The following is a 17889-nucleotide window of genomic DNA, read 5'->3' on the forward strand; positions in this document are numbered from 1 at the left end:
TGTGGGTACATGAGGTGCCATTTGATAAAATGCAGCGCACTGCGCTTTCTAAACAGAAGAGTCCTTTGCCATCTCCCCAAACGGAAAGAATACTCAGACTAAACTGGGTTCTCTAGGATCCAAAGTCCGGCTTCTGTCTACACACGCAGAGCTTGGATTTAATTCTTTATTTTGGCTTCCTAGCTATCAAGACAGCTAAAAGCCACATTCATAGCTTACAATAATCAAGTCAATTTTGACTTTCCTACTACACATAATTTTATCTTCAAACTGAGAAATAATTAAGCCACCTTTGCAGGCATTGCAAATTGGGCTAAAAATGAGGGAAATGCCCTATGACACATGGTCTGTGAATGACTTATATCAGATTATCACTTCTGAGTAGAATTTGAGTTTGACTCTGTTAGTATATGAGTTTTGATGGGCATGTTTTCGACTTTTGTCTCCATCTGAACTGAAAAGACAGGTTCATATTTTGTGTCTCACTGTAGATATCTTGCCCAAGGCTGTTGTCTTGCCCCCAGCCATCTGTCCTAGTGGAACTGCCATCACAAAGTGCCATTTGCATTTATTTATCCATCCCTTCTTTTTCTCATAACGGTGATGATGTGTAAATTATGCTATTAACATCTCATAGACACTGTTACATTCTGGATGGCTGTGTGCTCCTGGGCACAGCTGTTTCAATCATTGTTTCCTTTTACTGACAGAAAGGAGAAACCAAAGGTTGTTTTGACAATAATCTTTTTTTTTTTTTTAATAAAGAGAAACTGCTGGAAGGAAGGAAGAGTAAGGAAGCATGAGGCCCAAATTATTTGTAGGAGGGGGATGTACAAGAGGGTCAAGAGTGGCTTATGAGTCAAATCAATTGATGCTTTGGACAAACAGTGGGTTTGTAAGATGCATTGACATTGAACCTGGAAAGATGTTTTGAACTGCAAGAGGCGTTGGCTGGGAGCAGAGGCACTGCAAATGATGCCGCTGAAAAGGTGGGGTGTCCTTGCTCCAAGGGCACGTAGAGAATCAGGCTGAGTGTTGCCTTATTAAGAAAATCCATAGCGTTTATGCATGGCAGGGCCAAGATTATTAATTAGAATGCCTAAAATCCATATTTATCATCGGTTCACTAGGCTATGCTGTACTGTCCCTTAACAAACCCTTCTGGGGATGCTACTTGTTTTGCTTAAATGGCAATTTTAAGAAGACCAGAACACACCCGTGAGACGCGAGTAGGAGCAGTATACGGGGTAGTTGTCTCCAAGGGGCGGCAAGGGAAAAGGATTAGCCATGTCGCCTTTGATCACAAAGGTGATCAGCACCGCGAAAGCCCCAGCGGCTATTGGTCCCTACGGTCAGGCTGTGTTAGTCGACGGGACCATTTACATTTCAGGACAGCTAGCCGTGGATCCTGCAAGTGGACAGCTTGTGCCAGGAGGGGTGGCAGAAGAGACTAAACAAGCTCTCACAAACATGGGTGAAATTCTGAAAGCAGCAGGCTGTGACTTCACGAATGTGGTAGAAACAACTGTTTTGCTGGCTGACATAAATGACTTCAATACTGTCAATGACATCTACAAGCAATATTTCCAGAGTAGTTTTCCTGCAAGAGCTGCTCAGGTTGCTGCTTTGCCCAAAGGAGGGCAAAGTGTTGAGACTGAAGCAGTAGCTGTCCAAGGACCTCTTGTGACAGCATTGCTCTGAGTGGGCCCAGTGTTATTTAGTCTGGAATTTTAATACTGTTTTTAAATTAACATCTTAATTTTTACAATCTTTGTTGGGAAGTGTAAGGTTGACTGAAATATCTGAAGTTATTTTGGAAATACCATATAATAAGGGGAATTGAACGTGAATTGAAGATTAATGATGAATCTAGTTACTGATGTTATAAATTACACCTCTATAACACTCATATTACTGGATGTGGGGAAAGAGACACGCATTACATAGTTACTCAGAAAAATAAAAGTAAAGGGAAATAACATGTAGGAAAGATGAGTTACTATTCCTGAGAAATACTGAAGAGCACACCTAATTCAATTAAACCCTATTAATTTAATGGTGTGAAATATTTAGTTCTCGTGTCAGATACATGATTCTGCTTTTACTTGAGTAAAATTAAAGCATTTAAGTTTGAATGGTAGAGGTAAAGGAGAAGAAACTGACCAAATTTTATAAAGATAATATTTTTCTAATGGAAATAAAATAGCATGCAGATTAAAAAAAAAAGACCAGAATATAACTCTTTTTCTCAGAATTCATTAATATATTCATTGTGTTGGGGGAACACTGCCTTGTCATGTTTCCAAAATATAATGTCTTTTGGATTGTTTTAAAATTGCTGTCCTGCAAAATTCATTAGCAGTACACTGAGAAAAGGAGAAAAAGTCCTGGTCTGTCTCTCATGCTGTCAGAGTTGAAGTGAAGTAACAACACCCAGCCAGGACTCCTACACTGACACAGTTTGGGGGTCTTGCTTTCCAAGCTTCCTGAAACTAATTACAGTTGTTTGTGGACTAATGAACTTGTATTTTTGTGGGCTTGTGCTCAGCTGTGGGGAGGATGTCACTCAGTCACCCGCTGTGGGAGAACACTGCCAGACATTGATGAAGGGTTCTTTAAAAGAACAGTCACATAGTTTGCATCACTTAGAAGCTTATAATCCAAAGAATGAAAGAGGACCACATCTCAAAACACCAGAAAACACAAACAAAGGGAACCTATAATGAGTATGTAATAAGTCCTGGTCTATATGTTTCAGTTCTCTGACATTTGAATCTATATAGGTAAATGATGTGTTGAAAAAAATCCCAGAGTCACTATTAGCTTAGCCTGGAATAATGCCTGGTATATAGTAAGCATTCAATCATATTTGTGTTTTTTTTTTAATTTTTTTAAATCAAAAAAATTTAAATTTATGTTTTAATTGAAGTATAGTTGATTTACAATATCATGTTAGTTTCAGTGTACAGCATAGCAATTCAGTTTTATGTATATATAAAATATATATATTATGTATATATTTTATATATATATATTCTTTTTCAGATTCTTTTCACTTATAGTTTATTACAAAATATAGAGTATAGTTCCCTATGCTATTATACAGTAGGTCCTTGTTGGTTATCTATTTTATATATAGTAGTATATATATGTTAATCCCAACCTACTAATTTATCCCTCCCTCCAGCCCCTTCTCCCCTTTGGTAACCGTAAGTTTGTTTTCTATGTCTGTGAATCTCTTTTTGTTTTGGAAATAAGTTCATTTGTATTTTTTTTTTTTACATTCCACATATAAGTGATATAATATGATACTTATCTTTCTCTGTCTGGCTTACTTCACTTAGTATGATAATTTTTAGATCCATCAATCATATTTGTTGAATGAAATAATGACATGAAAAGAATTATTACACAGTGCCATACAATTTGTAACATACCTTTAAAAATGTAATGTTAGGAATGAAGATTGCGACTATCACAGTGCTTGGTACAGATTTACTTTTTTAATAAAATGAAATTCAGGAAGGATTTCCTGTGTAGCTACCATCATGCCTGCATGGAATCCAAAGAAGGAATCCAAGTCAGCCACGTTCTTAGTGGGTTTGGGGGGCTTGCTTGTAGCGCCTCTTGTCAAAATATTTTCTCCAAATATGTCTGGAGAAATGGGACATGGGAACCGTGGGGAGATGCTAGGCCAGTGAGAAGGGAGTGGACCAAGGTTTCTGTTCTTGTTCACTCACCGTGAGGCAGCCCTTACCCAGGCCCAGGGGGCAGCCTCTGTCTGGGACCTACATCCAGTTAGGGTGCTTGAGGCCGATCACACTTAACTATGGTTTGTTTTCATCTTGTACTCCTTAGCCATCACATAAAAGCCAGCCCTGCTCCCTCGTCCATGACTACCTCATCCCTTTTATGAACTTGTCTTCGGTTCAGTTTCCTAGAAGCAGAGTTTGAGACAGGGATCTCGGTGCACATGAGTTACAGGGAATTGTGCTCTAAGAAAACCCGTAAGGGAGTCAGGGTAGGGAAATGGCAGGGCTGCTAGGATCATGCTGAAACCTGATGAATGGGTCACAGCAGTGTTTCCGAGAGAGGGATATGCTGCCCCCTCAATGCACGGCAGCCTCCAAGGCCATGCTTCTCCCCTGGTGTCAGGAAGTTCAAAGTACACTAGTTGGTCCTTTACTTTGGAGGAAATGTTGTCCCTTGCCACAGACTACCGGACTCCTAAAAACTTTATCGACATGCTGGCCCCTGTATCTTTGAAGAGTTGTTCCCTTACCTTCGGGAGCACATGATTCTGACCAAGACCTTCAAAGTACTGGTCATTCTTTGCTCACCCAATTGGATTAACACAGTTTCAACAATGTCCTGGACCAGTGTGATCTTCTGCAAATGTTCAGATGGCCTAAGTCCTTTCAGACTTTACTGTGACAGAGAGCAGAAGAATTAACCCAGCCCTGGGACGAGGCTTCCATGAGTAATGGTCATCGCCTGTGGCGTTAGCTGCTTCAGACCCTCTGTTTTGATCGGGGCGGAGGATGCATTTGCCAACTCAGTAGCCACAAACCACACAACAGGATCCGTGTTCACCCGCTCTAGAAAGTACTACCACATGAGGCATGTTGAAGCTGATGGGTTAGGTCTGTGGTGGAGCTGTATCTCTTACCATGATCCATCTGGGTTTTCCTAGGGGCCAGGCTAGTGAATTAAGTGGGGTATGACGAGGACCACCAGCCCTGCATCTGTTAAGCCTTTGGAAGCGGCACTAACCTCTGCCATGCCCTCTAGGATACAGTAGTGCTTATAATGTCCTGTCTTACCTGGGGTGGAGGGGACAGTTTCATGGACTGCTGCTTTGACTTTCCTATTACAACAGTTCTTACTCCATAAGTCAAGGAGCCAATGTGAGGGTTCTGCTAAGAACGTCTATTCTGATCGTATATTTAGGAATTAAGGAAATAATCACTGAGGTCCATGGACTTGATGGATACACCATGACTTGAACCTGGTCTAGGACTCCCATCAGTTACCTGGGTCCCATGTGCGCCTTTTCTAGCAGGGGTGCCTGATAGTGCTTTGCACCAGGCCACTGGGTACCAGTGTCTGCCACGGCCCTGGATCTGACATCCCTCAGAAGGTCTGGATATTCCCCTTTCTACAGTACACAGTTAGCCAAGTCAAGACCGTAAGTTCCTTTGCTGAAGGACTAGAGGAATCACTATACATATGTGTGTCATGGTGTTTCAGGGTCTTGGGGACCCAGTTTCTTCTGCAGTAAATGGGTTTTGTGTCTGAGAACTGATGTCCGTCTGGAAGCTGGACAAGGCATCCTGGCTTTCCATTGGGGTGACTCACCTCCGTCTCTGGCTTGCCCACTCCTGGTTTCTTTTGGTTGTATGTCAGGCGGTGCCCTGTTGGGTGCCCATATGGCTTGTCTCCAGGACACTGCGTTCTCTTCTGTAGGTCTTGCAGCTCAGCCGTCACACTGTCCTCAGAGTCTGGCTGATGGCTGAGTGCTACCAGATGGCCTGGGGCATCCTGGCATCCTCTTATTCCCATGGCTACTGGAAAGCCCTGTTTTGTGACAGCGTCTCCTGCTATCGGCTGGGGCTTACAGAGGACAGCCTCTGCTGAGCTGCTTGGTGGCAGCGGTGTAACCCCTGTCACCTTAGTAAAAGGTCCTCCTGAGGATCACAGTCAGCTGGTGGGTCTTCCGGTCTCCCAGCTTGCCCACTTCTCCAGCTTTGTGTCCCTCCCTCCGTGGGCTGCTGTGGCAATTCTGAGGTCCCTTCTTCATTTCTTGTGGGCTCTCACTTTTGCCAGGCTTCTCTGAGCCAGAGCCCAAACCCTTGCCAGGGAATGAAATCCTTGTCATGGAGAGTGCCATATCAACAGTCTCCCCATCATCCAGCTTCACACTCTGCTCCTCCCCTCGACCCGCACCCTTGGGATCCACTCCCAGGTGTGTTCTCCTGTTCCTGCCGTGAAACCTCAACCAGTTCCTGCGGGTCCTTTGGTTTTTCATCTTTCTCTCCTCCCTCTGCAGGCCCAGGACTTTCTGGTTGGCTCCTGCTGAGATCTGACCCTAGTTATTGGTGTGGTCGCTACCAGTGGAGGTGGGGCAGACCTGAGGAGGACAAGCGTGGTCCTCTAAGGCACCCGCTTCATTTGGGAGGGGTGGGGGGGTTCTGTTCACCAACAAAGCGGGGATAATCACTTCCGCAGCCTGCAGCGTTTAGGGAAATATGAGCGCATCTACCCAGATATCTTCACACTGACTGTCGAGATCCTACCCCTTCCCACTCAGGGCTTTGCCTGTGATGTAGGAGACTTAGCAGAGCTGAGAGTCTTCCTTCTCTGAAAGGACGTGCCTCTACTCTTAGATTAGACCCTGAGCCTAGTTGATGGGGATGAAGGGTTCCTTATGTGCTGCCATGGAGACCTCTGGCTCTCATACTTAGCTTCGATTGATGCTTCGTTGCCCCAGTCTGTCCTTTTCTCTTCAAAGCATCAAAGCATCAGCAGTAGCCACCCAGTTTTGTGGTCCCCCAAATCCCCGTATCCCTTCAGATCTCACAAAGCCAGAGACAACGCACGAGCCAGTGTTTCCTTCCCCATGAGCATCCTTTCCCAGTTCAGCACACGTGCTGTAGAATTCCAGGGACCATCGCTACTCCTCGTGCCCCATCATTGCCAGGGGCTGGTGGATGATTCACCTCCAGAATCCATCCTTAGGGTCTGCTTCCCAGCACTACTTCTTGGGACTACCTGCCTTACCTCAGGCTCCCCAGAAGCAGAGCTGAGATAGAGACTCAGGTGCATGGGATGTATTGAGGGTGTATCTTCAGGAAAAAGCCAGTAGGGAAGCAGCACAAGAACAGGGAAGCAGGTGAGCAAGGGTGTGGCCTGGGTGAGGTCCAGTCATGCCTGGTCCACAAAGAGCCTCAAGGACGTAAATTGCCCCCAGCGTTGTCCTGTCCAGAGGTAAAGAGCTTTAGGACAACCACACTGACCTAAAATGTTCTCTCCATGTCCTTGCCTTAACGAAGGCTCTTAACTGGGCACATACCAACTATTTCTTGTGTTTCCCACCCAAACCTCAAACTTCATCCTAGTCTGAGGCTGTGTCTGCCTGCTACCCCTCCGTGCCAGGCTCAACTACCAACTTCTCAAATGCTCTCATGACCACCCCATCAAGCCGCGTTCATCAAAGACCGTCAGGCAGGCTCCCCATCTTTGCTACCCCGACTCCTTCCACAATTACTGTAGGTTTTACCAACAGCTAACAACGAAACCTCAAATTCTTGGACCGTCTTAACTCCTGATACCTTTACAATTCCACTTCAGCTATCTGCTCCATGAATAGGTCCTGGATTCTGCCTTCAGCCAGATCCACTTTATACCCTAAATTGGCGTATCTCATTCTGACCAGTCTGCTTTCTCTGCCCAGCTCTCATCTCTGACTCCTGCTAGTCCTCTTCTTCAACACACAAAGACCTCCCTCCAATCGCTAGGGCCATCTTGTTTCTTCCACTGTGTCAGGACCCTTCTTATCTCCATTCCCTCCATGACCCAGGACCCCTTGGCTGAAAGGTGAGTCCCTAGACCAGCAGCATTAACAACGCCTGGGAACTTGGGAAATGTTTAGTCTCCAGCCCCGTCCCAGACCCACTGAATCAGAATCTGCATTTTAACAAGATACCCAGGTGATCTGTATGCACAATAAATCTAAGCAGCACTTCTGTAAGCTGCTCTACCTGCAGGTTCCCTAACTGTTGTCCTCCTGCCAGATCCACCAAGCAGAACTCCGGCCCTACGAGGACACTGCAATGTGGATAACTCCTAGTTATGAGCCATGGCTGATCTGTGCCTCCGATCACGGTTGACCTGTCAGGGCTGTTTTTTATCGACCCTTTTATTTGTTTTTGTCGTCTGCAGTTTCTCTCAACAGCTTTTCCAAATGCTTACTGCTTCCTTCAAGCCCTGATTCAAACCCCTACTCCTCTTTATAAATTAACCTAGTTTTGTTTAATATGTATTAGAGTAAAATATTTGCTCATGTTTTTAATCTCTTTGAATGTAATTGTTATATTTTGTTAATACAAATTTTTTCCAAGAAAGAAAGAGAACGTGGAACAATTAGGAATTAGAAAGAAAAAAAGAGTGAACAAATGGAACAAAACCCACCTGTTTGATTGTGTTATCATATATGTGCAGGTATCTGTTCTATTCCTGTACTTCTCTGTGAGTTTGATGTTTTATATTCTCAAAGGAAATTTAAAGATCATGCTGGTGCAAAGAGAAATTTTAAAGTTTCCCTTGATAACATGTACACTGGCCGGCCCACGTGTCTCTCATGATACCCTTTGCCTAATCTGAAAAACTGAAAACCAAGAATTAAATTTGAAATGACCTTGGGTCTGAATAAAAGAAAAATCTCCTGAGAGGAATGCATTCTCAACCCAGGCCTCAAAGAATTCTTCAGACAGAGTTCCAAATAGAGGAGCACACAATTTTTTAAAAAATCACAAACATGCACACAAAAAGTCCCATGTTAGAGCCAGCAGAAAACAACAAACAACAGAACCACATACAGAATATTTCATTATTAAACTTATCATAAACAGTGTTCAAAAAAAAGTATGCCTAGAGGGAAGTCCAAGAAGGAGGGGATATAGGTATACATATAGCTGATTCACTTCATTGTACAGCAGAAACTAACACAACATTGTAAAGCAACTTTACTCCAATTTAAAAAAAAAGTCTGCTTAAAAAGTGTGTGTAATATGTGGGATTTTAAAATTTTTATTTTGTGTTGGAGTATAGTTGATTGACAATGTTGTGTTAGTTTCAGGTGCACAGCAGAGTGATTTAGTTATAGATATACACATATCTGTTCTTTTTCAAATTCTTTTCCCATTTAGGTTATTACAGAGTATAGAGCAGAGTTCCCTGTGCTATACAGTAGGTCCTTGTTGGTTATCTGTTTTAAATATAGCAGTGTGTACATGTCAGTCCCAAACTCCCAATCTATCCCCTTCCCCACTGGTAACCGTAAGTTCATTCTCTAAGTCTGTGAGTCTGTTTCTGTTTTGTAAATAAGTTCATTTGTATCATTTTTTTTTTAGATTTCACATATAAGAGATATCATATATTTGTCTTTCTCTGTCTGACTTAATTCACTTAGTATGATAATCTCCAGGTCTATCCCTGCTGCTTCAAATGGCATTATTTCATTCCTTTTAATGGCTGAGTAATATTCCATTGTATATATGTACCACATCTTCTTTATCCATTCATCTGTTGATGGACATTTAGGTTGCTTCCAGGTCTTGGCTATTGTAAACAGCGCTGCAATGAACATTGGGGTGCATGTATCCTTTCAAACCATGTTTTTCTCCAGTTATATGCCCAGGAGTGGGATTGCTGGATCATATGTTAACTCTGTTTTTGTTTCTTAAGGAACCTCCATACTGTTCTCCATAGTGGCTGTACCAACTTACATTCCCACCAACAGTGTAGGAGGGTTCCCTTTTCTCCATACCCTCTCCAGCATTTATTGTTTGTAGACTTTTTGATGATGGCCGTTCTGGTGCTGGGAAAACTGGACAGCTACATGTAACACAGTGAAATTAGAACATTCTTTAACATCATACACAAAACTCAACTCAAAATAGATCAAAGACCTAAATGTAAGGCCAGACACTATGAAACTCTTAGAGGAAAATATAGGCAGAACACTCTATGACATAAATCACAGCAAGATCCTTTTTGGATCCACCTCCTAGAATAATGGAAATAAAAACAAAAATAAACAAATGGGACCTAATCAAACTCAAAGGCTTTTGCACAGCAAAGGAAACCATAAACAAAATGAAAAGATAACCCACAGAATGGGAGAAAGTATTTGCAAACAATGAGACCAACGAGGGATTAATCTCCAAAATTTACAAATAGCTCATGCAGCACAATATCAAAAAAACAAACAATCAAAAAATGGGCAGAAGACCTAAATAGATATTTTTCCAAAGAAGACATACAGATGGCCAAGAGGCACATGAAAGGATGCTCAACTTCGCTAATTATTAGAGAAATGCAAATCAAAACTACAATGCGATATCGCCTCACACCAGTCAGAATGGCCATCATTAAAAGGTCTACAAGCAATATGTGGTTTTAGAAGAGAGTCAATCCAAAGTATGACTCAAAGACTGTCAAAAAATCGCCAAAGAATCAAGTAGAAATTCTCAAACTTGAAAAATAATTAATTGAAATTTAAAACTTTATGGTTCAGCTACAGAAGAGATAATTCATGAAATTGAAGATTTGAAGAAATTACAGAGTGTAGCCCAGGAAGACGAAGACAAAGAAATGGAAAATAGCAAAGGTTAAGAGACATGGGGTGGTGGGGGTAAGAATGAAATAGGCCGACATATGTAATGAGACTTCCAGAAAGAAAGAAGAGAGAGAATTAGGAGAATCATCATTAAAAACTATCATGACCAAGACTTTTTTCAGATTTAATAAATGACACGAACCCTCAGACTTAAAAAGAACAATGAATCAAAATAAATAAAAAGCAGTTCACACCCACATACTGTGTGGTATAATTGCAGAACACAAAAAACAAACAGAAGATTTTTATAGCAATCACAGGGACCAAAAAAAAAAAAAAAAAAAGAGTATCTACAAAAGGAGCAACACAAACTGGGGAGTAACTCCATAGCACCAAGAATGGAGAGAAAACAGTGGAATAAAGTTCTGGGAAGAAATAACTGGCGTTCCATGTTAATAAAACTTACTCCCAAAATGTGGAGAAAATAAGGACATTTTTAAACAAACAAGATTTACCGGGGGGGCGGAGTCAAGATGGCAGACTAGGAGGACACGGAATTCGTGTCTCCGCACAGCTAGGGCCCCTACCAAGCACCAGTGGGGGACCACGGACACCTAAGGGGACAGGAGGAACCCCCAGTGACCAGTTTGCGGGATCTTGGTTCCCAGGCCGGACATTGGGCCTGAGCTCCTGTGGCGGGAGCTCCGAGTCCAAACCGCTGGACTAATAGGGAACCTCAGACCTCAGGGAAGATTAATCGGAGTGAGGCCTCCCAGAGGTCCTCATCTCAGGACCAAGACCTGGCTCTATCCAACTGCCTGCAAACGCCGGCTCTGGATGCCTCTACCATAATGTTTTATAATTACATCTATTATGTTCTGTTGATGTGTTTCTTTTTCTAAAGCTGTAAATTCTTTGCTCTTTCATGTTAAAGAATGGAATTTAGGAATATTTTATTTTTATTTTAGTGGTTACCTTTACACTTACACCTTTCTGAGTGTTCCCAGTCCCCTGTTTTCTTATCTAACCTTTGACCATCTAGTTTGCCAGTTTTTAATTGTATCCTTTAACTCCTACCTGTTGCCTTCACAGCAGCCAAGGAGCTTAACTTACTTTCTTTATCCTCTTCCTATTTTCTAGTTTTCCTCTTCCTAGTTTTCTTTCGTACTAGTTTTTTAGTTGCATTATTTCTTTTTAGTTGTCACGACATAAAAGCATTTGTACATCAGTCTTCCATCCTGGTACTCACATTTGGTTTTGTCTTAGGTCTACAATTCTGTGCGTAAATCCTTACGTCAGTCCTTTTGATGAAAATTTCCCAGTCATCTCTCAGTTGAATGACACACAAACTCTAGGCTATTCCTTCGGAAAGATTCATAGGTACAAAATTCCCTATGTCCTTGTGTTTTAAACTTTCTCTATAGCCTTGATACTTGGAGAGCTTGACTTTTTAGAAAGTCCTTGTTTTATATGTTCTTTCATTAAGTTGTTCTTTGTTCGTCTTTAAATACTGCTCCATTGTTGTCTTACTTTGAATATCTAACATTTCTGCCCTTGTAATTAGGTGATCTTTATGCCTAGAGATCTTGATTTTTTTTTCTAATCTCTAAATTCTAACAGACTTAGTAGAAGTTAAACATCTTAACGTTGTTTAAATCTGGGCTACTTTTCCCAGGTACCCAGTGGGTCTTTTCAAAATGAAGATTTAATTCTCTGAAAAGCTTTCTTACAGTATTTTTTTAACATCTTTATTGGAGTATAAATGATTTACAGTGCTGTGTTTGTTTCTGCTTTATAACAAAGTGAATCAGCTGTACGTATACATATATCCCCATATCTCTTCCCTCTTATGTCTCCCTCCCACCCTCCCTATCCCACCCCTCTAGCTGGTCACAAAGCACGAGCTGATCTCCCTGTGCTATGCAGCTGCTTCCCACTAGCTGTCTATTTTATGTTTGGTAGTGTATATATGTCCATGCCACTCTCTCACTTTGTCTCAGCTTACCCTTCCCCCTCCCTGTGTCCTCAAGTCCAAGTCCATTCTCTACATCTGCATTTTTATTCCTGTCCTACAGTATGTTTTTTAAGTTTCATACCTGTTCCATTATTTTGTTTTTTCTCTTCAGGAGTCTAATAATATGAGTGTTAATCCCTCTTTATCTGTTTTTCATTTCCCATATTTTCTCCATGGCCCTTTTTAAATTATTTATTTTTCTCATTTTTATTTTCCTGTTTGCTTTTCTGCCTGTTAAAGTGCCTTTTATTAAATTTTCATTTTAATTTATCTTGCTTTGAGCACTTTGTAATTTAATCTTCATTTTTGAGATCACTGTCTTTTTCTTCCATTTCAAAATTCAGTCAATAGCAGAGGTGTAAGAGGTGGTCAGATTCTTGGTCTGTTTTTCAGGGAGAGCTGACAGAATTTGCTGCTGGACTTGTATGTAGGATTAGAGTTCATTATATTATTTTCAAAGAATGGTGGTCACCTTCACTGCAAGCGCAGACTTTTTGCAAACATCAGGTATAATCACTAGTTGTGAGGCACCTACCATTTCCTTCCCTGAAGTGGTAGCATATTTGGGAATCTGGGCATAGGGTGTAGAGTAGAAGCTACGGAGCCGTTGGTTGGAGGCCGTGTGGCAATCTAGAGTGAGCATTGCTGATAACGTTTAGCGACAGACCCACACAGATAAATGGCCAGGGTCTTCTCATCAGTGGAAAAAGGGAAAGAGGAAAACAGTAGGGCGGTTGGGAGAGTGAGCTTTCTCCCACGCTTAGGCAGTAAAGAGAGCAACGCACAGTGGCACCCTTAATGTCTTGTACTTCTTCAGAGCTGCAAATCGAAAGAGAGGTCCAGGCGGATGTCAGAGCGGTTTCTCTGTCTTTGCTTGACGATATCTATGCAGTTGGGCCTGAGCATTAATGTTCTGCAGGGGTCGTAAACGCCCCCCACCAAACATTGGAGCAACAGCTGCGTTGTTCCCTATTCGCAGGTCTCTGTGTCTTGAAGTTCTTCAACTTTAACTAGGATGAGTCGGCTCAACGCTTAACGTATTTATTCAACAGGTACCGGTGCTTACTGTGTTCCTGGTGCTGTGCTGAGTGATAAGGGTGCTGTCATGTCCTTAGAGGCTCTCACGGAGCTGGTGACCTTGTACAGGAAGGCAGACAGGTCAGAGAACTGTTGGATTGCCGTGGTGAGAGGTGCTACAAAGGAAGAGTGGAGGTTTCTGGGAAAACCTTCACCTAACTGAGGTGCTGGGGACTAGTCTTAACAAAAGTAAGAAGCCATATGCTGAGTTCAGTGAGTTACGCATCATTCCCATTCCTGCAGTCATCCCGTCTGTTCTTGGAGAGGCTACTGCTTCATCATGGAATAGTAAGAAGGGTTAGGGCCCTGGGATAGACACCTAGATTGGTCACAGACACCATTCCAGTGTCCAGGTCCTTTCACCCTTTCTTTATAATGGCCAGTCAGTCACATTGCTGATTGATATTCAGCTTGTGGTCCACAGTGACCATCCTTCTTATCTAATGTATGTCAAATAGACAGAGGCACTTTGCAGCTTTGCCAACTGTTGCCCATCTCTGTATCTGATTTTATCAGCTATCCAGTCTTGTCCAGCCTATTTATCCAGCTAGTAAAGGTCATTTTGAATTTCACGTCTCTTACAAGAGTAGACAGCTCTTCTGAATATAATGCAGAAACTTAAGGAGGATACCTCTCCTGCAGTCATCCTAGTCACTGACTTAAAAGGAAAAAAATAAAGGTACTGTCAAAGACTAACAGATTAAAAACAAAGAAGACTGTCATACCTAAATAGCAGCCTTCCTACTTGGGTATTACAGAAAAGTGACAGCTCTTTTGACAAGTATCTAAGAACAGAATAGTATATATGTCATTTGTTTCTTTTTTTTTAATACCCTTAATATTCTAGATCCTGGTTATTACATCAAAGGTGTTTCAGAGCATCTATTGTCTGTATGCAAATGATCGTAACCATCAATTACTTCCAGTTTCAAAATTTCTGTTTCATATTTTCCCTTTCCAGCCCATTCTCACCTCATTAAAATCTCTAGATGGATTGTGTTTGGTAAATGCTATGCATATTTTCCTGGCAATCCCCTTTGCTAAAATCCAGTGCAGGAGCTGCAGCTCATATTTTAGATGCATGGAAACAGGAGAGGCATGGACGGTGGAACCAAAATAAACAGATGGTTGCCTTGACAGTCTGTAAGAGGCTCTTTCATGATCGCTTTTCATGGTTTTTCTTTTGAAATAAGTAGTGAGACAGACATACAGTTTTGATCTCGTTGACCTCCTCCTGCACATGGCCCATGGCTGACAAGCTGCACGAAGCAACAAAACGCTTCTGCCAGGAAGCCACCATCACTGAGTTCCACTCCTGCGAGGCCCTTCCCGCGTCACTTGAGGCAGTGGTCACGGAGACCTAGTCCCAAGGCAGACTGCTGGTGCTGCGGGTGTGAACTGAGGGAGGCACAGCAAGGGGGCGGGATATTTGGGGGAAGACAGATGTAAACAGTTATGATTACATGGAGCAGAATGTCATGAGCAAGAGCAAGTACACACAGTGACATGAAATCAGAGAGAAGGAGAAAAGGTGAAGTGGCACCGATGGGACAGGGCAGTCGGGTTTGAGCCGAGGGAGCCTTGGGTCTGAGGGGTGATTGGGCAGGAACTCCAAGTTCAAGGAAGACAGAGAAACAGGAATAATAAAGCTGACTATTTTAACGTTGACTTATGCCCAAGGTTTCTACTGTGTCAGTTTAAAGTTATTCGTACATTGGTTTGTAAATGTACCTTAGAAAAAAAAGAACACTACAGTAGAGGCTCTTGCTCCAAATTCTGAAAATGTGGGGCAATTTCATAAGTAGGTTTGAATTTCTTTTATATTTTTATATACCCACATCCCTTATCCAGATTATAACACAAACTTATAATTATGTAGGCCTTACAGATAAAAGCACAGTGGTAAAGACATAGCTTTTGAGTCAGATCTGAGTTCAGGACCCCACTCCATCTTTTCCTCGTTTGATGTTTGCATGGCAGGATGTACGATCTCTGAGCCTCATTTTCCTCATCTGCAAAATGAAGATGATAATAGGGCTTATTTCGCATTGCTCTGTGAGGGCTACATGAGCTGTTTGCATGCGAGCCCTAAGCACAGTGCCTGGCATCTACTAATGGTCAGTTAATGTTCATCATTATTTAGCGCTCTAAAACATCGCGTGTTTATGAGGTTTTCTCTGAAGAGGTATCCCAATAGACCTTCTTATAACTTTTCTGAATGTTTGTTCCTACTCCCATGCAAAGAAAAAAATATACCAGGAATAAAACTCATCTCAAACTTTTTTTAAACATTAGGAACTAAAATGTCCCAGATTTCATCAGGCTGTGAGGTCACAGCTTCTTCCTTTGTGCTACATTACAGTAGTCTAATCCCCCATTCTACATGCCTTCAAGAAGTTCAACCTTTTCTCCAGACATCCATGCATTTGGGGGACTCTTTAGAAAATTCCTATGCCGGCCCTTGGCTTGGGCATGTTGTGTAGGCCAGTCGATCTCCCCCACAGTGAGTTTCATTGAGCACCTTTTCTCATCTGAAGGCCCCAAGAGAAGGAGCTGTTACTGTCTGATTCCATCCTAAGGCCCCATCCTGATTTCTTCATGACACCTTCCAAGGATGTTTTGTCTGAGGGAAGGACCACTTCCTTCGAGAGAAATCTCAGTCCAAACAGGTGGCCCTCAAAAGACAACGAACAACACGGGATTTGTGATGTGTAACTCCCATCCCCAACCAGAAGGAGCCAGGGCACCTGGAGGGCAGGGATGGCTGGTCCCAGATCTGTAGCAGGAAACATCCCAGGTGAGCCTAAGATACCGTGTTGTGTCAGAAAGCAAGAAAGGGAGACGAATGAGTTGTGTCAGAAGGACACAGGGGCCATTAAGAAGGTGCTCCCATTGGTCAGAGATGAGATAAACTGAGCATCTAAAAATGGTAATAAATGCAAGCGATTAAAATACATTGTGTATATTAACATAAAAACATGAATTTATAATGATGTTTGGAAGAAGTGAGAGAAAGCAAATAACCTCATTAGGTACCATTACAACCCCAAGTCTTTATTCAGAAAATTGGCACTTAAAGGGAAAGGAGTGAGCATTTATCCCATCTTTCCTGTACAACCTGTATTGCTGGGAATTGAAATCGCCTTAGTTGATGAAGAAAATTTCTTTTCTTATAAAAAAATTCTAGCCAAGAAATGCAAAAGGATGATAGAGTCAGAACATCATGTAGTAACTCCTAATGAAATAATCGATTCAGGTAATAATCATTAACGAAAGCATTAGATGAGCTGATGATGGGGAACTTTATAATGGAAGAGATGAAGCCGTCACATCTGATTCACTGTAGCATCACTGACGATGGAAGCCCCAGTCATTGTGTGCTTCCCAGTGGGTGGCAGGGTCATGCCCACAGCATCACATCCGAGGTATTGTTGCCCAGGTACCTTCAACCTCAAATCTCATCCAGCCTCAAGGACTAAATTTTATTTACAGGGTGGTAGGAACAAGGGAAATGACATTACAAGGAAGCAAAGAGGCACGTCCAGAATGTGGGACATTCTATAAGCCAACCAACCCAGTTTCTGAACAAATCAGTGGCGGCAGGGAGATAGGAAGGGGAGGGTGGGCCCTACTGGTTGATAAAAGAGGCCTAGGAGACTTAACACCTAATGTAATATGTGAACCTAGTTTGGGTCAAGAAAACCAGCTGTAAAATAATTTTGTTTCAGAGGAGCCAGGGAAATGTTGTTACAGACTAAGCGTTAGATGCCAAGGATACATTGTCAGTTTTGTTCGGGGGTTTTAACGGCATTGGGATTATGTAAAAATGCTCAGCATTTTCAGCAATGCATACTAAAATGTGTAGGGCTTGACTTTAAAATACTTTAACAAAAAAAAAAAAAAAAGAAAGAAAAGGGACAAGTGAAAATAAAGTTTCAAATCTTGATCATTGCTGAAGCTGGGTGATGGACATATGAAAAAAAAAGTTTAAATAAAAAAGGGATGGATGTAACAAATGTGCCAAAATCTTGGTAACTGTTGAAACTGGAAACGGGAATATGAAGGTCCTTCATATTTATCGCTCTGTTTTTGAGTACATTTGAAATTTTTTCACTGACAAAGAAAATAAAGATGGCGTAACTCTAGGACACTGGTACATTTCTCAAAATCTGGATTGTTTGCTCTGAGATCTCACCATGTGTGTGATTTGAGCACAGCCAGTCCCGGGCCCCTTGGCGCCCTCTGTGCACAGGAAGAGAAGCTGAATCCATCTTTCTTTGGGCAGCCTCGCCTCTCACCCTCTCTCCTGTGGGCAGCAGCGGGAGCAAGCATGCTCAGACCTCGCACAAGAACAAGCAGTCATTTCCTAGGACGGTGCAATCTAAATCCTAATTTAGAAGGAAACCGTGTCCTCAGGTGCAGAAAAACAATTCTGCCCGAAGAAAGCCTTCTGCACACG

General features: G+C 42.2%; 2 protein-coding genes across 4 annotated transcripts in view; both read left to right on the forward strand.

Annotated features, from left to right (window-relative positions):
- Window positions 1–17889, forward strand: part of MTUS2 (microtubule associated scaffold protein 2) — a gene marked incomplete at its 5' end in the record, with an annotated part of 314758 nt that overhangs the window by 234041 nt on the left and 62828 nt on the right. The gene's annotated exons all lie outside the window — the stretch shown is intronic.
- On the forward strand, window positions 1288–1701 carry LOC309792562 (2-iminobutanoate/2-iminopropanoate deaminase-like; the record flags this gene model as incomplete). Its single annotated transcript, XM_082602252.1, has 1 exon — window positions 1288–1701. One exon carries the CDS (start codon window positions 1288–1290, stop codon window positions 1699–1701), a length of 414 nt encoding a protein of 137 aa, XP_082458378.1.

This window comes from Mesoplodon mirus (assembly GCF_964341445.2).
Source record: "Mesoplodon mirus genome assembly, chromosome: 17".
In the NCBI taxonomy this organism is placed as follows: Eukaryota; Metazoa; Chordata; class Mammalia; order Artiodactyla; family Ziphiidae; genus Mesoplodon; species Mesoplodon mirus.